We start from the raw sequence: 26,975 nt of genomic DNA, 5'->3' as shown, positions 1-26,975 counted from the left end.
TCTCCCTAGCTTCCCTATGAGCTGCAGGACATGGTGAATAAGCATTTGCACAGCACGCAGGAGGCTGCAGGCCCTGGCCAGGAGGCAGCCCACACCTTGGCTCCATCTGATGTTGTGCCCACCTCAGTCATCGCCAGAGTCTTGGAGAAACCAGAATCTCTGGTTCTGAATTCAGCCAAGTCTAGCAGTGGCAGCTGTCCCATGGCTGAGGATGTCTTTGTGCATGTGGACATGAGTGGAGCCCTTCCTGATGCCTGCAACAGTGCGGGGAAGGATGGGGGAGATGTGGGGAAACAGCAGAACGGTGGCTGCAAGCCGCAGAGTAGTGTGGAAAGCGTGCCTGAGGAGGTGCCTGCCTTTGAGAAGCTAAGCCCATACCCTACTCCCTCACCTCCCCATCCTATGTACCCAGGGCGCAAAGTGATTGAGTTCTCTGAGGACAAGGTAAGGATCCCAAAGAACAGCCCCCTGCCCAACTGTACGTATGCTACACGCCAGGCCATCTCCCTCAGCCTGGTACAGAGCGAAGACGAGAGCTGCGACCGGCACCGGACACTCCCCAGCAGCCCTGCTTCAGAAGGGCACCGTTCAGCTTCCAGCTGTTCCTGTCAGCAGTCGCCCAAAGCAGCCAGGGCTCATGGCTCTTCCCAGAGCAGCCCATTTAGCAGCCCTCCCCAAATCCCGAGCGCCTTTGCCAGCTCTGCCAGCTCTGAGGAGGACCTGCTGGCTAACTGGCAGCGTATGTTTGTTGATAAGGCACCCCCCACCTCGGAACGAGTGCTGATGAACCGCACGGCCTTCAGCAGTGACACAGCCCCCGAGCTCCAGAAGAGGTTCAGCCGCTCCATGCAGGAGCTGGGTAGGGCAGCTTCGGCTTACTCGGATGGTGAGGAGTCTGCACAGAGCTGCAGCTGGACGGTGAGCCGGGACTCCAGTGTGGACACAGATAGCACTGAGTCCAGAGCCCGCAGGAGCCATTTCTCCTCAGACTATGGTACAGATTTCTCCCAGGATGAAGCCCAGAAGCTGTTGCTTGAAAGCGGTGGAGGCACTGCTGAGCCTGAAAGCCCCTCACCAGAGAAGCACAAGGACTATGTAGACCTTAGCTTGCCTGAGAGCCCAGCTGAGGAGAGAGAAATGCTGCTCCAGGGAAACAAGGAGAGCAGCCAAGGAGTTGTCCAGGAGGAAAGTGGAGAAGGCAGGGTCAAGCCTCCTTTCAGTCGGCCGCACCGCAGTCCTAAGAGGATGGGGGTGCACCACTTACATCGCAAGGACAGTCTGACACAAGCACAGGAACAGGGCAACCTTCTCAGCTGAGGCAGAGCAAGAAGCAGCCACACTTAGCGGCGCTGTGGGATGCCCCCATCAGTCCACCTGAGGGAGAAGTGTCCCTTAGTACCCTCCTCCCAGGGGAAATCTGCTCTGAGATTTTATATTTATTCTCTTCTTCTGCTACCTGGAAGAGCTGGGATCTCCCTTCTCTGGCACCTCAAACCCACAGTACAAGCACATACAGTGTGCAGAAGCACACCCACTGCCCTGACACACTCGCAGCTCTCTTCACAGCCTCACACTGGTGCCTGTACCAGAGCTAGTTCTTGGTACCCCTTGTCCTGGTGCCTGTGCCTCTTTTTGCTCTCATCCCCCTTCCCACTCAGGTACCTGAGGCCCTGAGTGCTCTTGTGTTGTTTCCCTGCAGCTGCTCTGCTCTCTTTTTACCTGTGCCAACAGGGCAGAGTGCCTGTGTGGTGGTGTCTGATTCCCTAGGAGCCCCAGGGGCTGTGAGTGGGGCACGAGGACTCTCCCAGCAGATGGCTGTGTGCCGTGGGGATGTGCTGGGATTGCTGGTGTCTCATTTTCCTGCTGGGTTTTGTTCTCCCCAGCTGCTCACTGGGTGGGTCTCCAGAATCTGCCTCCACAGGTCACTGTCGTGCGACAGGGCTGGGCTCAGCTCCTGGTCCCCACTGGGGCAGTGCACAGGGGCTGGTGCTGCAGTGTGGGGCATGGGTGCTGCCTGCTGAGGTGGTTTGGGGAGGCAGTGCCTGCTGGGTGCTGCGGTTTGTATTTGTGTGTCTCCTCCCTCACACCTCTTCCCCTGCTCTCTGTGCTGTTGTTTTGTTTGAACGGTGCTGGTGCTTTGCTCTTGGGTGGGCTTCATTCTTCTTTCCAAGCCTTTGGTTTGTATTGTTTTTCCTTTCCCCCACCCCACATAAACAGACACAGCCGTTGGCAGCCGGTCTGATGCCTGCACTGAGGGTGTGTTGAGGAGTCTCAGCTATCAGAGCTGTGCTTCCCTCTGATCCTGGCCTCCAGCCTGCAGAAACCCCTCCAGATTTAACAACAAGGTCTTGCCCCAGGCAAGCAAGGCGTGAAGGATGCTACCAAGCTTTTGTGGGAAGGGCTTGGTGCAGGGCCAGCAGGGATGTGAGGGCAGCATGCTGAAGAGCTGCTCCCTGCAGATGCACTACCTCATGGCTCAGCAGCAGCCCTTCACCAGGGTCTCCTTGCACGCCCCCTGCTCTGGGACGCTCCAGGCTCTGGGGCCTCCCTTTCTGGGTAGGGCTCTCTGCGTGTTTTTCCTAGTGTAGTGTGATATTGTGTCGCTTTTCTTCTCAGTCTTGTGTGCTCAGTGTCTTGTTGGGGGGGGAGGGAAGGGGAGAGGTCTGTAGACGTAGGTATTTTTTTGAGGGCTTACAAAGCCCAGGCCTCCTGTTTTAATTTTGTCTTGTGCCCTTGTCTGTCTGGTGTTTCTTGGCTTCCATGGGGGTGCAGGGCAGAGAACAGCTCACTCCCCTTCACCATACCCCCTTCAAACCCTGCCCTCAGACTGCTGTCTGGTTTTTGAGTCGGGTTTATGTTGTCCTCCCACCCTACACCATGCGGGCTCTTCACTGGTGTGGAGGAGAGCATCCTTCTCTCCAGGAGGGAGCATCTGTTCATATGCTTACATCAAGATTTGCAGCTAAGAGCTGTCTGGGGGCCCTGCTCCCTTCCCCAAATCCCTGTCTCTAAAGGGCTTGCAGCTTGTAGCTGCGGCCAGCCAGGGCTTCAGCTTGAGCCTGGAGGCTCCAGGGCCAGTGAAAGGGAGCTGCAGGCCTCTCTGGCAAGCTGTGTAAGTTGTTTTATGTACCCTGGGCAGAGCTGCTGCCTTAGACACTCACCTTGTTTCCCACCTGGAACAGTTGTGGAGCTGGATGCCACCCTCTGGTGGGGAGGTGGGACTCAGTATTTCACTGCAGTGTTTCGCTGTGCAGACAGGCTGGTGCTTAGAGTAGGAGCCTCTTCTGAGCCTGCAGAGTGTTTATCTCCCCTGTCCCAGTTCTGGAGGGGCAGGGGGTGTCCTTGTGTTTGCTTCCATCAGCCACTCCACCGCTGCATTTCTTTTGTTCTTCTGCAGCACTGCTGAGGGTTGCATCTACAGGAGCTGCCAGATCCTTCCTCACAGAAGTCACCTGGGGTTGCCTGCTCACTGAGTGAGCTGCTCTGGCTCTGAGGCTGCTGGTGGCCTGCAGCAGGGGAGGCATTGCCCCCCAGGGCTCAGCCCCATCTCCCCTGAATCCTGGCATGCTGCTCAGTGGACAAAACTCTTGCTGAGGCAGCTGGTGCTGATGGTGATGAACAGAGCTGGCCTTGCTCTGCTTTTGGTCAAGGTAGACTGAAAAGCAAAACAGTGAAGTGGAGGGGTGGCAAAGGTATCCCCAGCACCTCAGCAGACACTTGTGCTTTGCAGCATTAGGCTGCTGGCAGAGCTTGAGGGGGAGTGGTGGCCTCAAGCAACAGAGCGTTCTCTTTCCCCGTGGGCATTGTGTCCTCTGCACTCCTGCCCACCTCCAGCAGTATTGGCTCTGGGGCCTTGAGCCCATCCTACTTCCAGTGTCCCAACTCCAGACTGTTAATCTGTAACTAATGTGGTTTTTTCTGAGATTTTCAAACTGATGTATATTTTAAGACCAGAAATAAACTATTTTAAAAGTAGATAGCAATGGCTATATTGTACTTTGTACTAGATAAGACCTGGACTGGAATGATCCCAAGCATGTGAGGGTCTAGAGCTACTCATGGTACAGTGTCCCAAGTTTGTTGAACTGTGTGTGCCACCCATTGTCTCTTCCAGGGAGAGCAATCCTGTGGCCTGTAAGCCGGTGCTGTACGCACCCCTCGGTATTACTCGTAAGATTCTGCCTATCCCATTTCACATATTTTGCTGGCTATTCTGATCTGTCTGATCTGTCTTGGGAGACCTCCACATTCTCATCTAGTGTAGGATAAGGTGTGGCTAGCTAATCCTTGTAATAGTTGTTGGTTTTCTTGGAGTCCCAGCTTTTGAAGTCATCTGAGAGTATCGCTTCAGAAACTGAATTACGTGGGACCATGTAACATACCCCGTTGCTGGGGGTTGTAATTCTAGATTCAGTGTTTTGTGTGAGCAGGGAGGATTGGGGCTGACTGGGCATACCGCAGACAAGAAGCCCCCCCAGACATGAGGAAGAGGTTTCCTGCAGGATGCTGATACAGTCGATTGGAAGTGTTTCTTGTTCACGTGTAAGGGTGCTGCGGAGGTCACAGGGCTGAGAAGAGTTTTTCTCCATCTCCCTAGTGAGGCTGCCTGTGCCTTTCTGACCTGGGTGCATGCAAGCCTAACACTGGAAAGAGTGTCTTGTTTCTTTGTCCACGTAATTAATGATTTTATTCCTTGTTCCCTTGAGTTGCAGCTGCTACCACAATTTAATCTTCTAGCCTAATCTGAGCCTTGAAACACGATCTTCCTTTTCAGCAGGGGACGCTTGGCCAAGCAGCGCAACGCACGGTGCTGGTGCGGACTGAAGCCTCCACCAGGGTGGGCACGGCTGCTGTCAAGCTCCCTGCAAGCTCGATTAGCCCAGCCCGCTTCCTCCTGGCCCGAGGGTGGGCCTGGGGGACACAAAACGGGGCTGTCACCGACCTGTCCCCAGGGCCGGGCCCGAGTCGCGGAGCGTCGGGAGGCGGCGGGCGAGGCGCTGGCGCCCCCTGCCGGCGCTCCGGGCCCGCGGCTCCTGCCCGCGCCTGGCCCCTGTCCGTCCCTGTGGGCCCCTCCCGGGCCCTGCCCGCGCCTCCTGCCCGCGCCTCCTGCCCGTCCCTGTGGGCACCTCCCGGGCCCTGCCCGCGCCTGGCCCCTGCCCGTCCCTGTGGGCCCCTCCCGGGCCCTGCCCGCGCCTCCTGCCCGTCCCTGTGGGCCTCTCCCGGGCCCTGCCCGCGCCTCCTGCCCGTCCCTGTGGGCCCCTCCCGGGCCCTGCCCGCGCCTCCTGCCCGTCCCTGTGGGCACCTCCCGGGCCCTGCCCGCGCCTGGCCCCTGCCCGTCCCTGTGGGCCCCTCCCGGGCCCTGCCCGCGCCTCCTGTCCGTCCCTGTGGGCACCTCCCGGGCCCTGCCCGCGCCTGGCCCCTGTCCGTCCCTGTGGGCACCTCCCGGGCCCTGCCCGCGCCTGGCCCCTGCCCGTCCCTGTGGGCACCTCCCGGGCCCTGCCCGCGCCTCCTGCCCGTCCCTGTGGGCCTCTCCCGGGCCCTGCCCGCGCCTCCTGCCCGTCCCTGTGGGCACCTCCCGGGCCCTGCCCGCGCCTGGCCCCTGCCCGTCCCTGTGGGCACCTCCCGGGCCCTGCCCGCGCCTCCTGCCCGTCCCTGTGGGCACCTCCCGGGCCCTGCCCGCGCCTCCTGTCCGTCCCTGTGGGCACCTCCCGGGCCCTGCCCGCGCCTGGCCCCTGCCCGTCCCTGTGGGCACCTCCCGGGCCCTGCCCGCGCCTCCTGCCCGTCCCTGTGGGCCTCTCCCGGGCCCTGCCCGCGCCTCCTGCCCGTCCCTGTGGGCACCTCCCGGGCCCTGCCCGTGTCTGCCGCTCTCTGCACGTACCCGCCGGGCCCTGCCCGTACTTGCTGCCGCCCGCCCTCCCGGGGTCGCACAGTGGCGGAGGCGGACGCTGCCGAGTGGTGCCACCACATCTGTGACCTTTATAAAAGTCTGATCGCGACAGCAGTACAAGCGATAGAAAGGACATCTCTTATACACATCTGAATAAATACAGCCTGCGCCCTGCGGGCGCAGCCGGGCGTGGGGGTGGCAGGGCGGCGTGAGCTACACATGCGGCGATGGGGACAATCACAAGCGGCCGGCGAGGCGTGTGACGACACACAGACTGTGTAGAGATTCGCTGGGCCCAGCTGGGAGCCGAGGGAGGCATCGACAGGAGGTGGGATGCGTGAGAAGAGGGCTGGGGAGCCCGGCTGGGCCGGCGGGTGCTCGGGGCCCTCCTCGGCAGAAGCAGGTGGGGTAGCCCAGCTACATTTCTGTTTCTGCTAAGAGGCTGTCACCGAGGCCGGACGTCATCAGGACCATCTGGGAGCTGGAATCTGTGTCGAGAGAGGGAGAGAACCGTGAGCCGTTCGGGCTGCCAGAGAGTGCAGGGCTGTGCTCCACATCCAGAGGTGAGGATGAGGAATTAAAACACCGCAGGGCGGGAAGAGAACTGCTGGGAGAAGTGTGAGATTAAGTAGGAAGCAGGCATGCTCTGGCCACACAGCAGAACAGAATCGATTTTTTGGGAAGGGTGAGAAAGCAGAGACAGAAGCAAGAGGCCAGAGGAACATGAGGTCTGAGTACTCCCGATGTGCAGGTGATCCTGGTTGTGCTGGCCCAGCTGTGCCCTTACCCAGCCCTGCACAGGCCTCTAATCTGTGCTCATCGAGTGTTTCTCAGTAGAGACAGTGTCCAGGTGGGGCAGGCTTCAGGCTGTAAGCCAGCCAACACCACACAGGGTGGTGGTGTTGCCTTCCCAAAAGCAGGGAATGCCGTGGGCAATCAGCCATGTTACAGCAGCAGAGGCCTGGAAATACTGACTTTCTGCACTGCATGAATGGAGGGTTTGTGCAGGCCTCCCCTGCCTGCCTTGGGGAGGTGAGGGCAGCTTGCTGGCTCTGCCGCTGCTCAGGGCAACAGCCAGGAGCACTGTGACTCTCCCCACAGCAAGTGAACCAACTGCAAGGAGAATGGGCACGCATAGCAAGTAAGAAACATAGCAGGGTACCAGTTTCCCATCCGGAAGCCTTTTGATACTGGAAAAAAATATGTTTTTTCCTGGCTGGGAGGGAGGAGATCTCTAGTGGCAGTCCTGCACATTCAAAACTACTGCAAGGGAATCTCTATTCCAGGAATCAGTTTCTGGAAACTAGATCCAAAACTGTCATTAAATGATTTTTATGGGTTTAATAGATGAGGATCTAGATGTTTTGAGGCTCAAAGATTGGTTGTGCTTGTCTGCTGGTAGTATGATATGAGAACTATGAGGGGTGAAGGACAAATGAAGGTAAGAAAAGCAAACCCTCAAACCAGCTGGATCACAAGGCTGGCATGACAAAATGCAGTATCATATATGCAAACTGCATAGAACAGACTACTGCCATCTCCATACTACACCTTTTTTCCATTATAAGCAACAGACAGACAGTGGCACCTGGCTAACCTTTCACATGTTTGGGACGTAGAGATAGGAACAGCTGATGCTGTGTGCATTGCAGGGAGGTTCTGGAAACAGTGAGGAATGACACAAGTTTTGGCTAGGAGATCTGGCAAAGGCTCCCAAGATCTTTAATATTCCTGCCCTTGAGTTTTAAGACTTCCAGATTTTGTTCCTGCAGCATCAGGAAAAATGCCTTAGAGGTACCATTTCCACTCTTTGCAGCAGCTGCATTGTCCTTGGAGGCTGCCTTTCCAAGAACAGTGCTGCCCAACGCTGCTTAACATGAACGTTACACCTGGAAGTGTATGTATTCCATGGAAGTTGTATGTGTTCCAGTTCATGGGGAGAAGGGACAGACCCATTCACCAACCCCACTGCAAGAGGCTAGTGGCACTGGAAACATCCCAGACTCCCCAGTTCTTGCCCCTCAGCTCCTGCCTCCCAGCCCAGCTCCCAGAGCTCTTACTGTTCTGGCAGATCCAGGGGTTCTTCTCCCTGGCTGTAACTTCGTGGGCCTCTGTCTCCTCCTCTTCCTCACCCTCTGAGAGAAGATCAGAGATCTGCTGCTGCAGCTCGGGGCTAATGTTGTTCTCCGCCAGGATGAGTGTCCGTAGGGCTGTGGGGTAATTCTCTACCATGTCCAGCAAGGTCTGGGGGGAGAGTGAGAGAAACAGGCTGACAATCATCACAAAAGCTGAGCAGAAAGACTGTCAGTGCTTTGTCTCCCTGCAAACTCCAGCCTTCCTCTCCTTACTTCTGCCTTCCCTTGGCCTTGACCTCCCTTCATCAGGCTTTATGAAAGACTGAGGACTTCCCATCTTCCTGTGGGAAGAGCCAAGCTTGGATTTTCTGGCTCTGTGTAAAGAAGGGACTGCTCTACACAGTTGCTGTCAGACATCCAGGCCCATTCCCTCTTACCAGCAGAAGCTAGAGATCTGAGAGGAGAGTCTGTGGAACTGAGCCTTGGCCTGTGTTTGTCCACAGAGATTTAGTTCTGATTCTCAGCCAAAAAACCAACCTCATTTCTTCCAAGAAAACAGCGAGTGGAAAGCAAGAACTGCCCCCAGGTGCAGGGAGGGTGTGGACTGCAGCCTGTGTTTGGAGGCAGGTGTGGGTTCTGGAGGCAGGTGTGGGTCCTGGGGCCTCTGCAGCCACCCAGACCTGTGCTCTTGAGGTGTCAGTGATGCTGTAGAGTAACTGTGGGCTCCTATACCTGAGCTGACTGGTTGGTAAGTCCTGTTCCCTCCAAGTCCAGCACTTCGAGGGTTCGACTGGAGGCCACAGCGACAGCGAGCATCCCGGCTACCTGGTCACCTGTGGGAGGAGCAAACCAGGGCTCTCAGCAGTGCCTGCCTTCCCTCACGTAATGTCTCATGCCCTCATGAGCCTGGGGCTGTCATGGGAACATCCTCTGTGTATTTCTGCCATCAGAGAACTTTCCAAATCTGTTACCTCATGGTGGAAAAAAAGCTGTTATTGAGAAAAGAGACAAGGAAAGGTGCACCATGTTGTGGTTATGGGAGCAGTCACTAATTATCAGGGGGATAACAAAGGAACACTGTGAAATTGGTTTTATTCCCCAAGGAACCATATCTTCCCAAATCTCCTTCCTACTCAAGGAGGCAAGGACCTTTAACAGTCCCTGTAGGGCATGCCAGACACAGAATAAGAGCTGAATACTTCAGTCTAGGAAAAGGCTGGAGTCAGACAGAGGACTCTGTACCAGCTGGCAGACTGCCTCCCTGCAAAGGGGGCAGACCTTGAGGGGGGACGCAGCAGGATAAGGAGCATTGAAGACTGATGTTGGTGAAGAGACAAGAGTCCAGAATGCATCCTGGCATTCTCTGTGGAGTGCCAAGATGCCATACAACCGTGACACCTTCCCTTGGAATGAAACCCAGACTGCTGTCAAGTAACACCCTGGGGCTTTTCCAAGAGGAGGTACCTGGTCATCGAAAAGGACCTGGGGGAGGCTCTGCTTGCAGACAGGTTGAGGAGGGGTGTGTCATCCTGATGCTCAGAGAGGCATGGCCCAATCTCCTCCTCACCACCTTGCAGCAGAGCGGGAGAGAGTTTGTTTCTATGGCAACGAGTGCCAGGCTCTCCTCCTCCTCCTCCTCCCTGCTCCTCCAGGAAGATGAAGGGGGGAGTGAGGGGACATACTGCATCTGCCAAGCCAGCTTCAGCACCCAGGACTTCAGGAAGAAGGGAGACATGGAGGGTCAAACGTGATGACAAAGGCAGTGGAGTGGGCAAGGCACAGCCTCTATTCTGCACCTCCCTGCAGGGCATGTGGCGCCCTCACACAAGCAGAGCAGTGAGGGTGGCTTCCCCTACAGCTGAACGTGCCTGGCAGGATGAACTTGCTGCTGGAAAACAGAGGGCACCTATGCAAGAAACTGCCCCATGCTACTGTTGATGCTCTACTGCCTTTCCAGAGCTTGGTCCCTGGCCACCCACTGGTGCAAATCACACAGATGCTGAGAGGCAGGAGTGCTCCTCCTCCCCGGCCCCCAGCTTACCTAGGGGGTTGTAGTCCAGGTTCAGCACGCGGAGCTGTGAGCTGTGAGCCACTGCAATGGCTAGGCGTCCCCAGCCTTTACTTGTGATGCCTGGGTTGGCACTCAGTGTTAGCTCTTTGAGGCCTAGAGAAGAGAGAGGAGCCAAACCAGAGCCTTAGGGTACCCAAAACAGTCACAGGAGAACTTGTTCACCTCACCAGAACAGCTTTGGGTTGTGTCCCCTGTACTCTGTAGGGCTTAAGGGCTTGGTTTGCTCTGACAACTGTCATCACATATTTCAGTGATCAGGGAAATATTTCACTGCCTTGAGCTGTGGCCCTTCATTTAACTGTGCTGCAACTGCCCCATTTATCTGCTCTCCCAACCTGCATCCTGCTTACCCTAAATAGGAAACAAAATGGAAATTAAGGGGTGTATGAGACAACTGACTGGGCAAAGAAGGTGGCATGAGGTGACAGGCTGGAGAGAGGATAACAGGGACAGTAGGCTCCGAAGCCTGCACCTGAGAGGGATGGCCAGCAGAGATAACAACATCAGTGGCAATTGTGTACACACAGAGGAGGAGGTGCTGGGAAAAGGTGGAAAGCACTTTGAGAGTCAGAAGGAAGGAGTGGCATTACCTCAGCACGTGCCAGCTCACAGACTGAGTGGGTCACTGGCCTCACACCAGCTAAGATCATTTCCTGCAAAGACCTGAGTCTTGGCATGAAGGCTGTGACCATGCAACTTACATACTCATGGAGTGTGCCTGCAAGCAGGGGCAACTCTCAGGCACTGATAATAAAGCTAAGTGCTGAGGTAGGGGCGCACAATATATTTATCTATGGTGATTATCAACACACAAATGCAAAATAATAAATTCAAAGTCCAAGCTGTCCTCTCCTCCAGTTCAAATGCTGCAGATGTGAACCAGAAGCAACTTGTTAGTCTCTGAGCTCCAAACTGCCAGCAGGACAGATCAGTAGCAGAAAGCAAATCTGCCCAAGGGAACCTGTCATCTACTGCTTGGCTCATCTGCTTTTGTTAACTTAGGGGAAATAAATCCTTAGCCCTGGCAAACCATAGAGCCTGCCTTCTCCAGGGCTGAGGGTTTAGTGCTGCATATGTCTGATCTATGTGAAAGCTCCACCAGTCATTGAGGAGCCCACAGACCCTGATGCTTACCAGACTTAGCTCCATCAGGCGGCAGGAGCCCACAGATAAGGTTGATGCCTTCATCACCCAGCATGCAGTCTCCTAGATCCAGAGCCACCAGCGAGGGGTGGATGGAGAGAGCAGGGTTGAGGAGGGCCAAGCCTGCATCTGTCAGGGGACTCCCATGGAGGCTGTACAGGTAAAAGGGAAAATTACTACGGAGCCTTCTTCTTGTGGGCTAATAAACCTGACAAGGAGGAGGAAGCAGACAAAATGAGGTGAATGACAAATACAAACTCCAAGTGGGCAGAAGGCTTTGGGAAGCCTCTGTCGCTAGGGTCGGCTGGCCGCTACTGTGGCCCTCCTCTCCCGGCTGGGACGAGGGGTGCAGAGGATGCCAGCGTTGAAGGGGCAGCCCCACCACCGGGGCTGGAGGACCGGGACTGAGAGGCAGGGCCGTGCCCAGCCGGCGGGGGCAGGGGAGGCTCCCTCCCAGCCAGGTGACGGGCAGGGGCTTATCCTCCGCAGCGTCAAGGGCATTTTCCCTCCCACAAGGCAAATTTAGGGGCTGGCCCCGAGCTGATAGTCCCCCGAAAGAGCCGTCACCGGCCGGGAGGACGCCGGGGCCCCCTCGGCAGCCTCCGCCCCACTGTACTCACAAGAGGGACTGAACGGAGCGGTTCGTCTTCAGGGCCTCGGCCAGCTGCTTGACGCGGTTGATGTTGGAGACGATGCCCAGGTTGAGGTTGAGCTGCGCGAGGGAGCGGGACTCGGCCACCCCGCGGCAGACGTGCCCGAAGTCCCGCTCGGAGAGCTGGCAGCCCCGCAGCGACAGCAGCCGCACCGAGTTCTCCCGCAGGCTCTCGCAGATGTCCCGGATCTCCGCCCCCGACAGCGTCTCCCCGGAGATCTGGATAGACCCCGGCAGCATCTTCCCCCGGCTCGGAGCGCCGCCGATCCCGCGGCCGCGCCGCCCGGGCGCCGGGGGAGAGCCGCGCTGCGGGCCGGGGCGGGCGCCGCCGCCGCCGCTGCCGCCGCCGCTGCCGGGCAGTCCCGGCCCGGCCCACCGCGGCCCCGGGGGCGGCACCGCGCTGCCTCACCGGCGGCCGCCGGGCCGCCCCGCTCCGCCCGGCGGGGCGGCGGGACCCAGGGCAGCCACCGGCGGGGGCTGATCCGCACCGGGGCGCCGGGTCGCGCCGCCCCGCTCCGCCCGCACCTGCCGGGCCGCCCCGCCTTCCCCCGGCTGCCTCCCCGAGCCCTCCTCCCTGCCCGCCCAGCGCCACCCCGCGGGACGGAGCCGGCCTGGAGGGGGGTTCGGCATCCCTCATCCCACCCCGGCATCCCGCGCCGCATCTTGGGCCCCGATGCCGATCAAAGCCCGCGAGGGGAGACGGCAGCGTCCGCTGGCACCTGCCCGCCGCCCTGAGGAGATGGCGGGGCCAGGGCCGGCCGGGCTGGGTCCCCAACACTGGGGGTCCAAGGAGGGGAGGGAGGGTGGAGGAAGCACCTGGGAAAGGCTCTCCCTGCCAGCCCTGCTCCCACCCTCGGAAAGGGGCCCAAGCCATTTGGCCACGGTGCTTGGTCTGAGGAACTGTGATGTTCTGTGGCTTCAGTAGCGTTTAATACTTAAACCTACTGAACCTGAATCCTCGACCCATGGCTTAGTGGCGAGGCCAGTCTGATCTGCTCCTCATGGCCTAGAGTTTGCAAGAGCCAGTGCTCGGAGGCAGCAGCTTGGAGGTGAAAGTTGGAGGGCTGGGGAAGGGCCACAGACTTCCTTATCCCTGAGCACACACCCTGTACCCTCAGCCTGACCTGAGGTATATGGGGCATACCCCATGTCCTGTTAATTCACAGGTATGGATCACAGGGATTTGTCCCCTCTCTCCCCGTTGGGTAACCCTGTACTTGGAGAGAAATAGGAAGCAGGGCCTCTGCGTTTTCAACTTCAGTGAGCCAAAAAAGGAAGGCAGTGATGTGGAAATTAGGTTAAACCGCCTAAGTAGGCAGCTTTCTGCACGTAACTAATCTGGCTGCTGCATATAGCAGTGCTCAAGTGAATTCCAGCCCAGTGGGTAACACTGGGACAAAACCAGGCTTCTCTGCTTGATTTGCAGGCCAGGGCCTGGGAGGGGGGATGGAAAGTGAAGACAAAAATAGGGTGTGGAGGGAGATATGGAGTAGATGAAATGGAGGAGCAGATCACCTGAGCTGAGGATGCATGTTAGGTCCTGAATGAGGCAAGGGGAGCAGCAGCTGTAAGACTTTGGCTTCAGCTCCCAGTGTGGGTATCACCACGCCCTTTGAGTAATTCATCACTGTTCTCTAGATTACCTACACCTCCCTCTTTTTTTCCCTGTTGCACAGAGATGCGTGACCTTGATACTGTTCCTACAAGATAAACCAAGAACAGATCACTGGTCTTGCAACTCATCTGTGCTACAATATGAGCAGCAGCTGCAACATCCAGCTGTGGTACAGCTGTGGTACTGTGGCTTTCAGAAAAGGAGCAGCTCATCTCTAAGGTCACATTAAAAGACCCAGGTGAGAATGGGATCCTATGTACTGCAGGATGGTGAGGGACAAAAGACTGGATTTCAGAGTTGTAGACAGGGGGTGGCTAAGAAAGTCCCAGCTACTGCTACTGCATGCAGGTCAACTAGAAGGCTACACTCAGACTCACTTCTCAATTACCTCCAGGCACTACTCAACCTCTGCTTTTTTAAATAGACTATTATTAGAGAGGTGCTTAGAGGAGAGCCCTTGGGACATGTCCCACTTCCATTGACAGCACCAGTTTTGAAACATTGAAGATGACCTAGTGCCTCTTCACTGCCTGTTGTCAGGAACCAGAGCACATTGAGGAGACAAGTATCCCACCTACTTTAAGCTCAATTCATTGAAAAAAGAGGCACAGGAGCTAATGGCCCAAAGGTTTGGCTCACCAAACCTGATGCAGGGCTATGCAGAGGGGACTTTGGCAGTGCTATTCTGCGTGGAACTAGGTATTTCTTCCTTGTCATGTGCAGTAACCCAGCAGGTATGAGGAACGTCATTTATTGTTTACCTACTGGGGGCAGAAAGAGTGATGCCATTGAGAGTTAACACATAAGCAGAGAAAAACAGTGGATGACTAGCAATTACAGTGAGAGGAGACACAAAAGGAAACAAATGGGAGAAGAAAAAGCCTACCTGTAATCTAGAATCACAACTAAGGTGACCAGTAGTGCAACAAGGATAGACTGTAAGAACAGTTTGACTCTTGGGTACTGCATAGGAGAGGAAGAGGAGGTCACAGATGCTTTAATATTTATTTTCAGCTTTAATATACAGCTTTCTCTTTCTAATCTGACAGCTTTATATGTTTGTTCCATATTTAATAAAGAGGGGCTTACACAGAGCTACCTTCACTCAAAAGGAGGAAAATGATGAATCGGTTATTTCAGATTTGCTGTAAGGGAGAAAATTATTTGAGATTTGCTGCAAGAGCTGTGGCAGGAAACAAAGGCAGATAGTGCTGCACGACAGGGTTGTAAGGCTTGTTCCGATAACTAGAGAACTTGAGTAAGCATTGAGATGCCCTCCCACAAGGACTTTATTAAGCCTGCGTGCTCAGCATGCTCCCTGGAACTGCAGAATGCATGCATTTCCCTGAAAAAAACGTGTCCTTCTCTGTCAGTGAAAGGCAATGCTGAAGCTCTCAGCCGAGTACTGAATTTCTGGCAGTAAAGAACAGTTCAGCTTCCAGCTGCTGCTGCACAGAGAATTAATCAGGGCTGAAGAACTGGAGCAGAGCAAGCCCCACAGGTTCCAAGAGGGCGGTTGGTTGTCACCCTGATCATGTCCCCAGCTGACACAACACACAAGCTGCTCAGAAGAAGCATGAGGAGTTTGCTCACTGCTCTCTTCTGTGCTTTGAGTGAAAACACAGGGCACAGCTTCACCCCTCTGGTTCAGCTGAGTGGCTCAGTGCAGGAGGGAGCACAGCTGTTCTCCAATTGTACTGTAGGTCAGCAATGGTGACAAGTTTGGTGCAGAATGACTTTTTTTCTCAGCTGAACTTACTCCAGTGATAATTGTCTCTTTTCCTTCCCCTCTGCTAGTACTTCCAGAGTTTGCACCAAGAGAAACAGATCCATTCTAGGCTGCCAGGGCAAGAACTTGGAATTAGAAACAAACCTCCCATGGAGATATAAAGAGGGAAATACCAGAAGCAGCATTACAAACGAACACTTCCATTTTGTCAAGTGTTGAAGTAATAGAAATTCTAGGAGCTTAAAGTGGTTCACTTGGTCCAAAAAAACCCCACGGAGACTACTAGCCAAAATAATTAATAATTCCCCCCAGCAGCTTGCTCTGAGTGCTGTTCTTCAGCCAAAATGCTTCCCAAGGGGGTCAGGAGGGGAGAGGAGGGTGAGGGAACCTGTTATACATGTGATCGTTAGCAGAGAAGCTTTTTGGTCTTGAAAGGGGAAAAAATTACAAATGTGGGAATAAGCAAATAGCAGAAAGTAGGCCTGTGACTGAAAAAAATCAAGTCCTGTCCAGTGACATTTTTTTCAACTGAAGCAGATGACCAACCTGATTACAGTAGCTGGCACTATCTTCCTCTCTTTCATTGCACCTTGGCACTAGTCTGAATGCCACTACAGCTGCATCCTCTTCCATTAATATAAACAAGGGACCAAAGAGTGCAGTTCTGACATACTGCCTTGTGCATTTGTGCGCACACCAAGGAAGGACAGTAGCTTGGTTTTTTTTTCTGCCTGAGTTTAAAGATGAGCTTCTCTGAGGGGTGTCTCCTCTCCCCCAGACATCCAGAACTACAGGGAGAGAAAAGATGACAGTCAGTTTAACAGCTTCTCCTTACAGACCAGTAGAAGTCTGAGCAGTGAGAGAAGGCTGAACTACTCAGTTGTGGGTGCAGGTAAGCCTAGACTGGCCTGCTCTGCTTATCCATCCTTACTGGAGTTTTCCTGCATCAATACACAGAGTGTATGCCAACAGCAGGCCAACTTTATTTCCATTACACACTCTGCTATTTTTCTCTTTGTTAAATGGAAACACCAGAGAAAAGTTTGCCAGAGACCCTCAAGGCTCCAGGAGTCCTTTCCAAAAGATGGCCTAGACTCAGGTTGAAAAGCTGGGCAGTACACAGCAGAAGGTGTCTGGGGAACAGAATGCCACTCCTGCCCAGAGGTGACAGTCTCGTGGCAGGGAGACATGAGGGCGAGCAGCACAAGAGTGGGCTGAACTGGCCTCCTAACAGGAACAGCCACTGAAGACCATGCAGAAACATGCTGCCCTACACGACCCACAGAGCGACAAGGGCAGAAGGGTGGCAGGAACAAAAGGTACAGCGGGAGCATGGGGACAGATATATTGGTGACACACAGAGCAGAAGGGGTGGTGAGGTGACATAGCAGCTTGGACCAAGTGAAGAGACAGGGATCAATACGAAACATGACAAGAAAGAGCACGTGGTTAAACACTGTGCTGTTCCTGAAAATGGCCAGAGAAAGTGAAATTCTTGTGCCTTTTGAACTACTTTGAAAAAGGTGCTCAAAACAGGACATGTATCACAGAACATCTGAAGGAGGACAGCAGAAATTGCAAAGAATCCTGCTTTGAGTCTGGGACAGGACAGATGAAAGTGCAGAGACCCAACCACCACGCTCCCATTAGACAAGCAGGCTCAAGCATAAGACATCACTCAGCACCAACATCAATTTAATTCTTCCCTCTTCAGGACAGGAACAGGGCAGATACTCCTGGAGTTACACCAGCAAGCGGAAAGAGGGCTAAGGAACAAACCGTGCTGGGAAATCCCAGCTAAACATGCAGGCAACAGAACTACTCCACTCAAGACAGCCCAGACCTGGATGGGGGAAGAGTGTAGCTCTTCTGAGTCACTGAGGTGCAACTCACCTCTGCTAAGTCCACTCAGCTGCCCAAAACCATAATGCAGAGGACAGGTCCAGGAAAACAAAACCAAGTTGTCTTCTTGCTGTTCTGTCCTGTTCCTAAGAGGCAGCAGGTTACTGTGGCCCTATGCAGCCCCAAAAGTAGTGAAGGAAGCAAGTCCAAGTCTGTAAAACTACAGGGTCAATGCAATGGCTTTGGCTGTTGTGTTCAATACAGCATTGGAAACTACTGGAATGTCTCGGGCAACTCTCTGAAAGGGCGGCATGTTGGGTCCTTCCAGTGTGTCCAGGATACCTGCAGAACAAACAAAAAAGGGGAGAGAGGCAAGAGTTAGTTCAGATTATAGCAGATAGCACATTTCTTCTTGCTTTTCTCTCTGTCCAGGAAGTGGTTGATGGTGGCAGGGCCCAGACCACGCAAAGCACTTGCAGGCAATGGGAGGAGACATCTAGCCCCAAAGACTGAACAGGAGTAAACACTTCCATCCAGAGACCACAGGGTACACATTAGAGCTTGTGCCTGGGGCAGGAAAACTGCATGTTCCCAAGAGGAACAGAGATCCTTTTGCTTTGAGGGTGTCAGATTCAGTCCCCTGCCATTTGACCTGAATGCAGGTACTGCCAGAGATGTTGCTCTGCTAAGGAAAATTGATAAAATCCTGCTTCTACTTCATCCCAGCACAGATCTTGCTCTTAGATCAAGACTCCCTGCTTTCATATCCCTGAGATACACTTGCAGACCCACATCAGGAGCTGCAGCTGTACTGCAATATGGAGTTTTTGTCACTGCAGTGCAAACAGACCATGCTTAGCAGTAAATACACAGACCAATGCAAATGTTCTCAAGTCTCTGTCAATTACCCTCTTAAGACTGATAATCAGTTTTGGAGTGCCTTGAGGAAAATTGCTTGGAGGATATTTTATTCTATTTCATCAGCCAAAAAGCTGCAGATCAGAACCTTTGCCATAGGAACAGATTCAGGAAAGAACAAGATTTCTTTCTAAAAGGACTTGTAATGCTATGTATAACCCCTAATTATGCAGATTTATCAGAAATATCACGAACGGGTCTGGTTGCCTAAACTCATAGAAGAGACTTGCAGAACTGCATATTTAGATATCTGTAAACTCTCTAGATGTCCTGGGTTGTAGTTTAGGATGTATTCTATCACCATCTTCAGTTAATGGCCCATCAATGCCTTTTGCATGACTCTCTTTAATGGGCCATTAAGGCCCTCTTTCATGACTCATCCTCCCATTGTGAGATGCTCCGCCCATGGGGAAGAGCCAAGCATTCTCACCTGGATATAAGCTGGGATTTGGGACAGTAGGAGCAGCCCTCACCCACTGGATTCCCAGAGGACTGGAGCTACCAGACCTTTCTACAAGATTTCTGTTTCAGGAAGACCAGCTCGTCTGGACTGTTTCCATCACCCTGATCAGGTTGTATTCTGACTCTGTCAGTGGTTTTTCTTTTTGTATTTATTTTATTTTATTCTATTTTATTTTCCTTTTCTTCTCATTAAATTTCATTTCTGACTTAGAGCCTCTTACTTGGTTTGTTTTCAAAACCACAACACTAGAGATGGACTGGGAGAAGAGTTTTGGTTTTGTTTTTGTTCTGTTTTTTTAAGGAGGTTGAGGTTTTGTTAGGAGAAAACAAGAAGAGATGTGGAAGGAGGACGTGAACATGCACGGCCTGGTTAACAGTACCAGCGGGGGAAGATACAGCTTCTGCTATCTGCGCTATACCATACAAGATAAAAAAAGATGTCAAACATAGAAGGAAAAACATTTATGACACATTTCCTGCTCAGATAAAAGCAGGAAATGCTCTTTCATGCTCAACAGTATTCAAGAATGCTCAAATGCTCAACAGTATTCAAGAAGGGGCTAGACAGTCATTGCTGTTACACTTCACTTGTGGGAATAAAGGTCCTGTCTCACAAATTTGGTCTTAAGTGCTAAAACTCTGCACAGTAACTATCCCAATGTTTACTTGCTGCCATACTTGAACAGCTTCTTCTAAAAAAGCTAGTGGCAGTTATTTTAGAGTTGGAAACTGGCAGAGATGCCTGAAGGACAGATTCAAACTGTCCATCTTTTCTCTCAGCGAGAGAAAAAACAACTTTTCTTCCCCCAGATCTAACAGGATGTCTTTATATCTCCCTTGCTTACCTTCTACCACCTTGTGATAAGCAAAGTGCAGATAGAGGAGGAAAAGCATATGCAGAGCAGCAAGAGTCCCACACAGGATGAGCCGCTGGGTATGTCCCACGGTGCGTGACACCAACACAGCAACCTAGGAGAGAGGAGGTGATCAGAGACAGGGCAGCTGCTACCTGAGCCTCTGGCACTGCAGTCAGAACACACAGAAGAACTGGTGAAGCAGTGAGAGTCTGCAGAAACGTTGCACTGAGTCTTTCTTCCAATTTTCACCAACAAATTTAGAGTAATTTGACACTATTTTGTGTAGGTGAACCTTGCCTGGTCTTGCCAAGAGTGCAGGATCCTCAGGCGTGGCTCTCCATAGCAAGGGCTGCAAGGGAGTAAATGAATCTCCTGTAGCTGTTAGAATGGGTGAGGATATTATTCCAAGCACTACCTCCATACACCAGTGGCCAAAATATGCAGGAGCATAATTTTCTCCACAGCAGTTCGACTGGCTGAGAAATGAACCACCAGGCCAAGGAACAGAAAGCAAACAACACTTCCCTCCCTTTTTTTGTCCCTGGAAGAGGATGACCCCAGGCTGCCTGTCCCTTACCATTCGTAGTGTAGAGAGTCCACCAACAACCAACCAGAAGATATAGAAGAGGGAGTGGAAGTGGATATTATAGGTGACAAAGAGGGTGATGCAGTGTCCGAAAAGACCGTAGCCCTGACAAAACAAAAATGTCCATGTTACAAGCACCAGTCCCACACAAAGGGCCATTGATCAAGAGCAGGAACAGCCCATTCCTGCAACACTCCACCACAGCAAAGCCTCACAAACCCCTCATTCACTGCCAAACAGTCAACCAGAACAACAACTTTAACAGCAGCTCACACACAGATAATCTGTCTGAAGGATTCACAGGCATGTCAGAGATTGCAACAATGTGGGAAACAGAGGAAAGATCCTCCAGTCCCAGAGAAATTGGAGTCTCCTGGCTTTTTACCACCAGGTTCTCAAATCAGGAAGTGCAAAGCAGGAGACCTGCACAAAGGAACTGCCTCTGTACTATTACTGTGCCTGGGATGGGGCTGGTCAGAAGAACATCCTGGAATCCCAGGTTGTCCCAATGCAGTCACCTGGGACCAGCAGTTTACAAAGACTTTTCCTGTTTTTTGGAAAAAGCTTGTTCTGGAACACCATGCAGCCAATGTGCATCACAGGGTAGCTCCATGAGTACATACCAACAGTGACAGCATCTGCACCATTGTGATTTGGGCATTGCACAGATATGCCAGGAAATACATGAAAGATGAGACGCCCAGCCAGTAACCGAAGCAGGTGCCAATGGCTGTGCCCATCAGTGTGCCTTCCCTCTGTGGAGACAGTGTCAGGATGAAGAGAACTCAAAGAAGTGACCTGTCAGCACCTAAATTAACCCCTGAGAGTCCCAGACCCTTTGTAGGCACTATCAAATAGCTGGCCAGCAGCATTCAGGGGGCCACAGGACCTACACCCCCAAGCTCTTCCAGCAGCAGAGTGTCAAGACTTTCTGGTACATCCTTCCTCCCACCCCCAAACCAACATCCTCAAATCAATCTGTTTTTCAGCAAGATGCTTATTCAGTTACAGAAGAGGTTTCCTCTCCTTTTCTAGTGTCACTACAGCAAGCCAGAGCCCAGTCAAACCACCACTTATCACTGAAACTCGACGTACAATGATGGTGTCTGAGGTCTTCATTCCATGCAAAAGAATGGCCACCAGTGTGAAAACCAGCATGAGGGGTCCATAGAGCTCGCCTGCAATCTTCTATACAGGAGGAGACAGGTGAGGGAAAGTTTGGTTAGAGCCCCTGAATATCAGGGTCCCCATCACAGGGGATGTTAGAAGTACACTGGATGGAGTTTATCACCCAGGTTATCACCTGAGGTTAGGTGACAGCACACTGAGGTTTGGAACAACCATGGAAAGGAGCCACCAACATTTTTAGGGAAGACTAACAAACTCAGTCCTTAATAACATGGATTATTACAGTTTTACAAGGTATCTGTGGGACAGTCACTTGGTCATGGAGTCTGATTCAGCAAAAGAAAACTCACCTGTGGAAAATTAATCATCTTCACAGGAATCATGGACTCCAGCAGTCTGCATCACAGGAAAGCAGGGAATGACAACAGAAGCAGGAAGAACAACAGGATAGTTAACAACAGGATAGTTAAAATGCTTCATAAGTAAAAGATCACATATACCCACTACCAGTGTTTGCTATTGTGTTGACAGGCCTTGATGGACAGCAGATTCTTTCTAAAGGGTGAGTCAAGGTCACTAAAGAAGGAAAACCTTACTGTCAGTGGGTTAAGTTTGCTGAGGAGGGACAGATTCAGCCAAAGTGTTTAGGGATCCACTCAGAGATGAGAGATCATTGACAAAACAGCAGGAAGAAAAGATAATTCTCCTCATGAAGGTTCACAAAACTTTGTCTTGTTGGACACAACTGTGTTGCAAACCCAACAGGAGCCACGTAAGGCAGCCAAGTGTGAAAAGAGCCCCTTGTCCTGCCCTGAGCAGCAATGCCAGGTGACAGGGTCCCCAGCCCAACGTCGGGCCCTCAGCAAGACGAGCGGGACAAGGCAGCATGTGTTTGCCCATACAGAGTCCTCCTGCGGGGCTGACAGCCCACTCCGGCTTGCTGGCTCGGAGCTGACAGCTCCTACAGGCACGGAGGCGCAGCCTGCCCGCGCCGGGGGCTGCCCACCTGGCTCGCACTTGGACGGGCTCCACATCGAAGTAGGGCCGGAGGATGTCGATGTTGGCGTAGAGGCTGAAGGCCCTGGAGGCTTGTCTCTTCCCCACCTGCCACATCTGCGGAGAGAAGGGAGCGGGCAGCGGCCGGCAGGGCGGGCAGGGACGCCGGGGCCGCGGGCGGCCGGGGCACAGCGCTCACCTGGTCAGCGACCTGCCGGCCCAGCTGCCCCCGCAGCCCCTTCATGCCCAGGAACTCCCCGTCCTCCTCCTCGCCGGCGCCCGCCTCGCCCTCCGCCTCCTCCTCCTCCTCCTCCTTCATGCGCTGGTGCATCTCCCCCATGTCCTCGAAGCTGGAGCCCGACGTGTCGTCCATGTTCTCCATGTCGATGACGGCGGAGCCGCCACCCTGCGCCGGGGCAGACACGGTGTCAGCGCCCGCCGGGCCCGGCCCCGCCGCCCCGCCGCCCCCGGCCCGGCCCCACCTGCATGTTGTCCTCGAAGCCGCCCCATTCGGCGGCGGGGGCACCGCTCCTGCCGCCGCCCGCCGCCCCCGGCGCGGCCATGGTGCCCGTCCCGGCCCCGCCGCGCTGGCGCGGATGGGCGGGAGCCGGATGTGACGGCGGCCGGGAGCGGGGCCCGGGAGCGCCGCCCATCGCGCCCATGGCGGCCCGGCGGAGCACGGACGAGATGCGGGACCGCGTGGTGCTGGGCGAGTTCGGCGTCCGCAACGTGAGCGAGCCCGGCGGGGCGGGGCGGGGGGCGGCCGGCGCCCGCGGCCCCTCACGGCCCCGCCTGTGCCCTCTCCTCGCAGGTCCACACCACCGACTTCCCCGGGAACTACCCCGGCTATGACGACGCCTGGGACCAGCGGCGCTTCGAGGAGGTGGGTGAGCGGCGCCGGCGGCCGGGGCTCTGTGGCTGTGCGGGGTCGGGCCCCGCGGCCGGCCTGACCCGCCGTGCGCGGCTCCCGCAGGCGTTCCGCGTGGACGTGATCCGGGAGGAAGAGGACACCCTGGAGTTCGACATGGTGGGCATCGACGCCGCCATCGCCAACGCCTTCCGCCGCATCCTGCTCGCCGAGGTACCGCCGCTCCGGGGGCGCCCACCTGGAGGTGCCGGCCTAAGACTTGCTTGACAGGGAGCGTGGAATGGCCGGCCTTGGGTCAGCCCCTGCGGACAGCTGCGGGTTTTGGAAGAGAAGCACACGTTCGTTCCGCACGTGTGCCAGGAGCCCAGAGAGAATTAGGGCTTTAGCAGCATGGGCGATACCGCCTGCTGGTCCTAGGGGTGCTGTTGGTAGTGTCTGCGCGTCAGCCTTTGCCACGCAGCTGTGTTGTCAACCCAACAGAAGCCACATAATGCTCCCAAGTACTAAAAGGTTGAGGATGCCCCAAAGCCCTTTCTCCTGCCCTTCACCTCTTGCGATTGATTGTTTAAAAAAAATGGGGATGGGAGTAGATGGGGTGTAAGGGTATATTGCATAGCCTAATTCGGCAGAAATACCACTCAAAATAATCTGCATGGCACTTATTTGTGGAAGAGGAGGGATACTTGAGCTGGATAATCTTGGCACGTAGTTCAAATATTGTCTTAGGCTGACTTGATCTCTTGTCTCCCTGAGGTGCCGACAATGGCTGTAGAGAAGGTCTTTGTTTACAACAACACATCCATTGTGCAGGATGAAATTCTGGCTCATCGGCTGGGCCTCATCCCTATCCGAGCTGACCCTCGGCTCTTTGAGTACAGAAACCAAGGTGAGAGTCTTGGATAGAAATATTGAAGGATTGTCTCAAAGCATGAAATCAGGGTTGTGTAAACTGAACAGAAGTGTGATGTGCTTCTTCCCAGGAGATCAGGAAGGCACTGAAATTGATACTCTGCAGTTTCAGTTAAAAATCAAATGCAAACGAAACCCTCAGGCTGCCAAGGAATCATCTGATCCTGATGAACTATATTTCAATCATAAAGGTGAGATCTCTCCTAGAAATAGGTGCTTTTTTTTCTTTTTGGTCTTGGAAGGCGGGACTTGGGATGTTTTCTCGGCCTTTTGTGCTCACAGGGAGAATTGATCCATTCTACTGAACCTACTTTTTGCTATCGCCAGTCCTGTACAGGTGAATGACTTGCTTTGAGGCAGCTGCGGGCTGATGCTTGTGGCTTCTCTTTGCAGTGTACAGTAAACACATGACATGGGTGCCCTTGGGGAATCAGACAGACCTATTTCCAGATGCTGACTTCCGACCTGTTCACGACGACATCCTCATTGCACTGTTGCGACCTGGACAGGAAATAGATGTGCTTATGCACTGTGTCAAGGGTATAGGTGAGTCGTGGCTCCTGGGGCAGCGGGACAGAGAATGTGAGTGCTTGGACTTGGGCACTGCGGTGTGATGGGGAAGGGTGGAGAACTGGCTTTTTCCCTGGAACTTGAGGCTCCAGCATCCTTGTTCCCTGAGGCCTGCTCTCATCCTTGACTCTTAACTCTTCATACAGGAAAGGATCATGCCAAGTTTTCTCCTGTGGCCACAGCCAGTTATCGACTGCTTCCTGACATTACTCTCCTGCAGCCCATTGAGGATGAGGCAGCTGAGACGTTGCAGAAGTGCTTTTCCCCTGGGGTCATTGAGATCCAGAATATCAATGGTACTTTTTTCCTGTGCTAAGTGTCTTGTTCCTTGCAAGCTGTAGTAGAGCGATTAGAGGTTGGAGACAAACTTTGTAGAGACAGATGTTGCCTTGCTGATCAATGGTCTTGCACTTCTGAGCCTGGTTTTGTGGATGAATGGCTGCCACGTGCAGATGTGTTGGATGATGGACAGTGATGTCCCTGAAATGCATTGGATGTCCACAGAGCTCTGCAGCTGCTGGCTGCAGCTTCCACTGCTGTTCAGTTGTGACACTGGGCAGTGAGCTTGCTCTTTCCAGCAGCTATGTGGAGATGACTTGTGTCCTTCCAGGGGTGCATGTAGGTTTCATGTTTGGGTTTTTCTGCCAGGTTGTTCTGCCAGAGTTTCATGTTGGATTCAAATGCTATTTTTTTATACTGGTGCCTTCCCTGTCTTTGGTGAGGGGAGAGTCCCTGTTTGAGGTAAGCATGTGCTGTGACCGTAAGGTACTCACCTGCTGCAATTTGCCCATCTTGCTTCATCTTCCCTTTAGGAAAAAAAGTGGCAAGAGTAGCCAATGCACGGCTGGACACATTCAGCAGAGAAGTTTTCCGACATGAGGGTCTGAAAAACCTTGTGCGCCTGGCAAGAGTACGGAACCATTACATCTGTGAGTGCCCCGTTTTCCACAGAGTCCTGTCATCGTTTGTGGGAACAAGCAGTGACTGGCCAGCATGTGTGGCTGGCTCTGTGCCTCTCCCCACTGTCAGCACCCGTTCATTCAAAATGCAGTGGGTAACTGCTTCCTTTGTGATTGAATCTGTTGGTGCTTCCTGCTGGTAAAGGCAGCCACTTCTCTGGCTGTGAAGATCTGGCTTGTTGCAGTGGGGTGTAAGGGAAGGTGAGGGACAGAGGCGTGGAGGCTGAGGCTGACTTGTGTCTGTGTCTCTGCAGTTTCAGTGGAGTCGACGGGTATCTTGCCTCCAGATGTGCTGGTGAGTGAAGCCATCAAAATCCTGATGGGAAAGTGTCAGCGCTTCCTCAATGAGCTGGACTCTGTGCCTATGGAGTGACCAGGCTGGAGCTGGGAAAGCAGAAACCTGCACTGCTGTTCTGGGCTTCCTGCACCTGCTTCTAGGGGGGATTCCACTTCCACAGGCAGGAGGCTTGATAAGGCTTGCTAAGAGAGTCCAGGGATTCTCTTTGGATTTTTCTGTTGGTAATGAGCCTCAGTGAGGAGATGCACTAAAATAAAGGCTTTTGGTTTTTTTAAAGCTGTCTCCTGTGCCATTCACAATTGTGAAGCCATAGTACATGGAGAAGAAAGTGGCAGCAGGTCTAAAGATGAGTAGCAGCATTTATTTTAGATGGTATGCAGGGAGTGAGGAGGACTGATAGGGCAGTGTATTAAAGCACTTCACAGCAGGTCAGTCAGGTGTAACGAGCTGGTATCAGAGCAGTGCTGTTTTGTTGGTGTTTCAGACCAGCTCTGGCATAGTTAATGTGGTAGAGAAAAGGCTGTACTGTCAGAGGACTGGAACATCTCTCCTATGAAGAAATTGAGAGAGCTGGGATTGTTCAGCCTGGACAATAAGAAAGCTCCAGGGAGACCCTGTTCTGGCCTTTGAGTATATAAAGGAGACATGGAGAAAGACTACCAGGGTTTGTAGAGACAGGCTAAGGGCCAACAGTTTTGAACTGGAAGAAGGTAGGCTTATACTGAACATTAGATATATTTTACAATGAGGGTAAATGGAGGTAAGTTGTCACACGTTGCTCAGAGCTGTGAATGCCCCATCCCTGGAAATGTTGAAGGCCAGGTTAGATGGGGCATTGAGCAACGTGGTTGAGAGTTGAGAATTTCTGGGAGTATTGGTGTATCACAGTTGAAGGCAATCCACACTCTAAATGCTAGGCTTTAGCAAGTAATAGAATGAAAGTTCTGTTTCCTTGGGGTAGAATTACTCAGAGTGTAAATATCCTGTAAGGGTGAATATGCTGTAGGGAGGAGATACACTTTGGCATCCTGGCTCCAAACCCAACCTGTCCCATGCTGTTCTGCAGACCCAGGCATATGCTGCATGTGCATATCACATTTGTCTGTCTATCTGTCCTCCTTTACGCTATTGCTTCACATGCTTATGGGACAGACTCTCGAATAGCCTAAGGGCTTTCCTTTGACAACACATAACCCTCCAAGCTGTAAGCTGGGACCTAGAATTAAAATAAACTAGCAGTGAGTGACAAATAAATACTTCAAAAATGCAATTTCCCCCTCAATTAATCTATATAGTCTGGAATGCTTCATCCCCTCCGTGACAGTGTATTGACTACCAGCAAAGGTGCCACCTTCCGGTAGGTGGAATAAGGACTGCTGAGAAATCTCCAGGCAGGCAGCCTGGCCAGAC

The 26,975-nt window shown here is 53.4% G+C and overlaps 4 protein-coding genes across 11 annotated transcripts in view; 2 read left to right on the top strand and 2 right to left on the bottom strand.

Moving 5' to 3' along the window:
• Window positions 1–3,975, top strand: part of TJAP1 (tight junction associated protein 1) — a 38,609-nt gene extending 34,634 nt beyond the window's left edge. For all 4 annotated transcript variants that reach the window (XM_066315887.1, XM_066315884.1, XM_066315885.1 and 1 more), the window contains one exon: window positions 10–3,975. In XM_066315887.1, coding sequence (XP_066171984.1) covers window positions 10–1,317 — 1,308 coding nt within the window. In that variant the 3' untranslated portion in view covers window positions 1,318–3,975. The remainder of the gene's footprint in view (window positions 1–9) is intronic.
• A 1,978-nt stretch (window positions 3,976–5,953) lies between these two features.
• LRRC73 (leucine rich repeat containing 73) lies at window positions 5,954–12,150 on the bottom strand. Of its 2 annotated transcripts, none has more exons than XM_066315882.1 (6): window positions 11,797–12,140; window positions 11,168–11,328; window positions 10,004–10,126; window positions 8,695–8,795; window positions 7,948–8,131; window positions 5,954–6,375 (listed from the first exon to the last, which is right to left on the bottom strand). In XM_066315882.1, exons 1-6 carry the CDS (start codon window positions 12,066–12,068, stop codon window positions 6,305–6,307), a joined length of 912 nt encoding a protein of 303 aa, XP_066171979.1. In that variant the 5' UTR covers window positions 12,069–12,140; the 3' UTR covers window positions 5,954–6,304. The 2 variants fall into 2 exon arrangements, with proteins under 2 accessions (XP_066171979.1, XP_066171980.1); XM_066315883.1 differs by lacking the exon at window positions 5,954–6,375 and adding an exon at window positions 7,551–7,854 and having other exon boundaries at window positions 7,923–8,131; window positions 11,797–12,150.
• A 1,877-nt stretch (window positions 12,151–14,027) lies between these two features.
• On the bottom strand, window positions 14,028–22,623 carry YIPF3 (Yip1 domain family member 3). Of its 4 annotated transcripts, none has more exons than XR_010743252.1 (10): window positions 22,444–22,623; window positions 22,161–22,367; window positions 21,972–22,078; window positions 21,316–21,361; window positions 20,933–21,025; window positions 20,461–20,592; window positions 19,829–19,942; window positions 19,240–19,363; window positions 17,066–17,356; window positions 14,028–14,204 (listed from the first exon to the last, which is right to left on the bottom strand). XR_010743252.1 is itself a non-coding variant. In XM_066315879.1 (9 exons), exons 1-9 carry the CDS (start codon window positions 22,621–22,623, stop codon window positions 17,235–17,237), a joined length of 1,125 nt encoding a protein of 374 aa, XP_066171976.1. In that variant the 3' UTR covers window positions 14,430–17,234. The 4 variants fall into 4 exon arrangements, 1 of the variants encoding a protein (XP_066171976.1); XR_010743250.1 differs by lacking the exon at window positions 14,028–14,204 and adding an exon at window positions 14,430–15,960; XR_010743251.1 differs by lacking the exon at window positions 14,028–14,204 and adding an exon at window positions 14,430–15,282.
• POLR1C (RNA polymerase I and III subunit C) lies at window positions 22,597–25,841 on the top strand. The gene is made up of 9 exons (XM_066315878.1): window positions 22,597–22,690; window positions 22,773–22,844; window positions 22,935–23,042; window positions 23,583–23,715; window positions 23,810–23,929; window positions 24,132–24,284; window positions 24,455–24,604; window positions 25,121–25,237; window positions 25,522–25,841. Exons 1-9 carry the CDS (start codon window positions 22,622–22,624, stop codon window positions 25,638–25,640), a joined length of 1,041 nt encoding a protein of 346 aa, XP_066171975.1. The 5' UTR covers window positions 22,597–22,621; the 3' UTR covers window positions 25,641–25,841.
• The last annotated feature ends 1,134 nt before the right edge of the window (window positions 25,842–26,975 follow it).

This window comes from Sylvia atricapilla, chromosome 3, assembly GCF_009819655.1.
Source record: "Sylvia atricapilla isolate bSylAtr1 chromosome 3, bSylAtr1.pri, whole genome shotgun sequence".
In the NCBI taxonomy this organism is placed as follows: domain Eukaryota; kingdom Metazoa; phylum Chordata; class Aves; order Passeriformes; family Sylviidae; genus Sylvia; species Sylvia atricapilla.
This window is presented reverse-complemented; position numbering and strand designations above follow the sequence as displayed.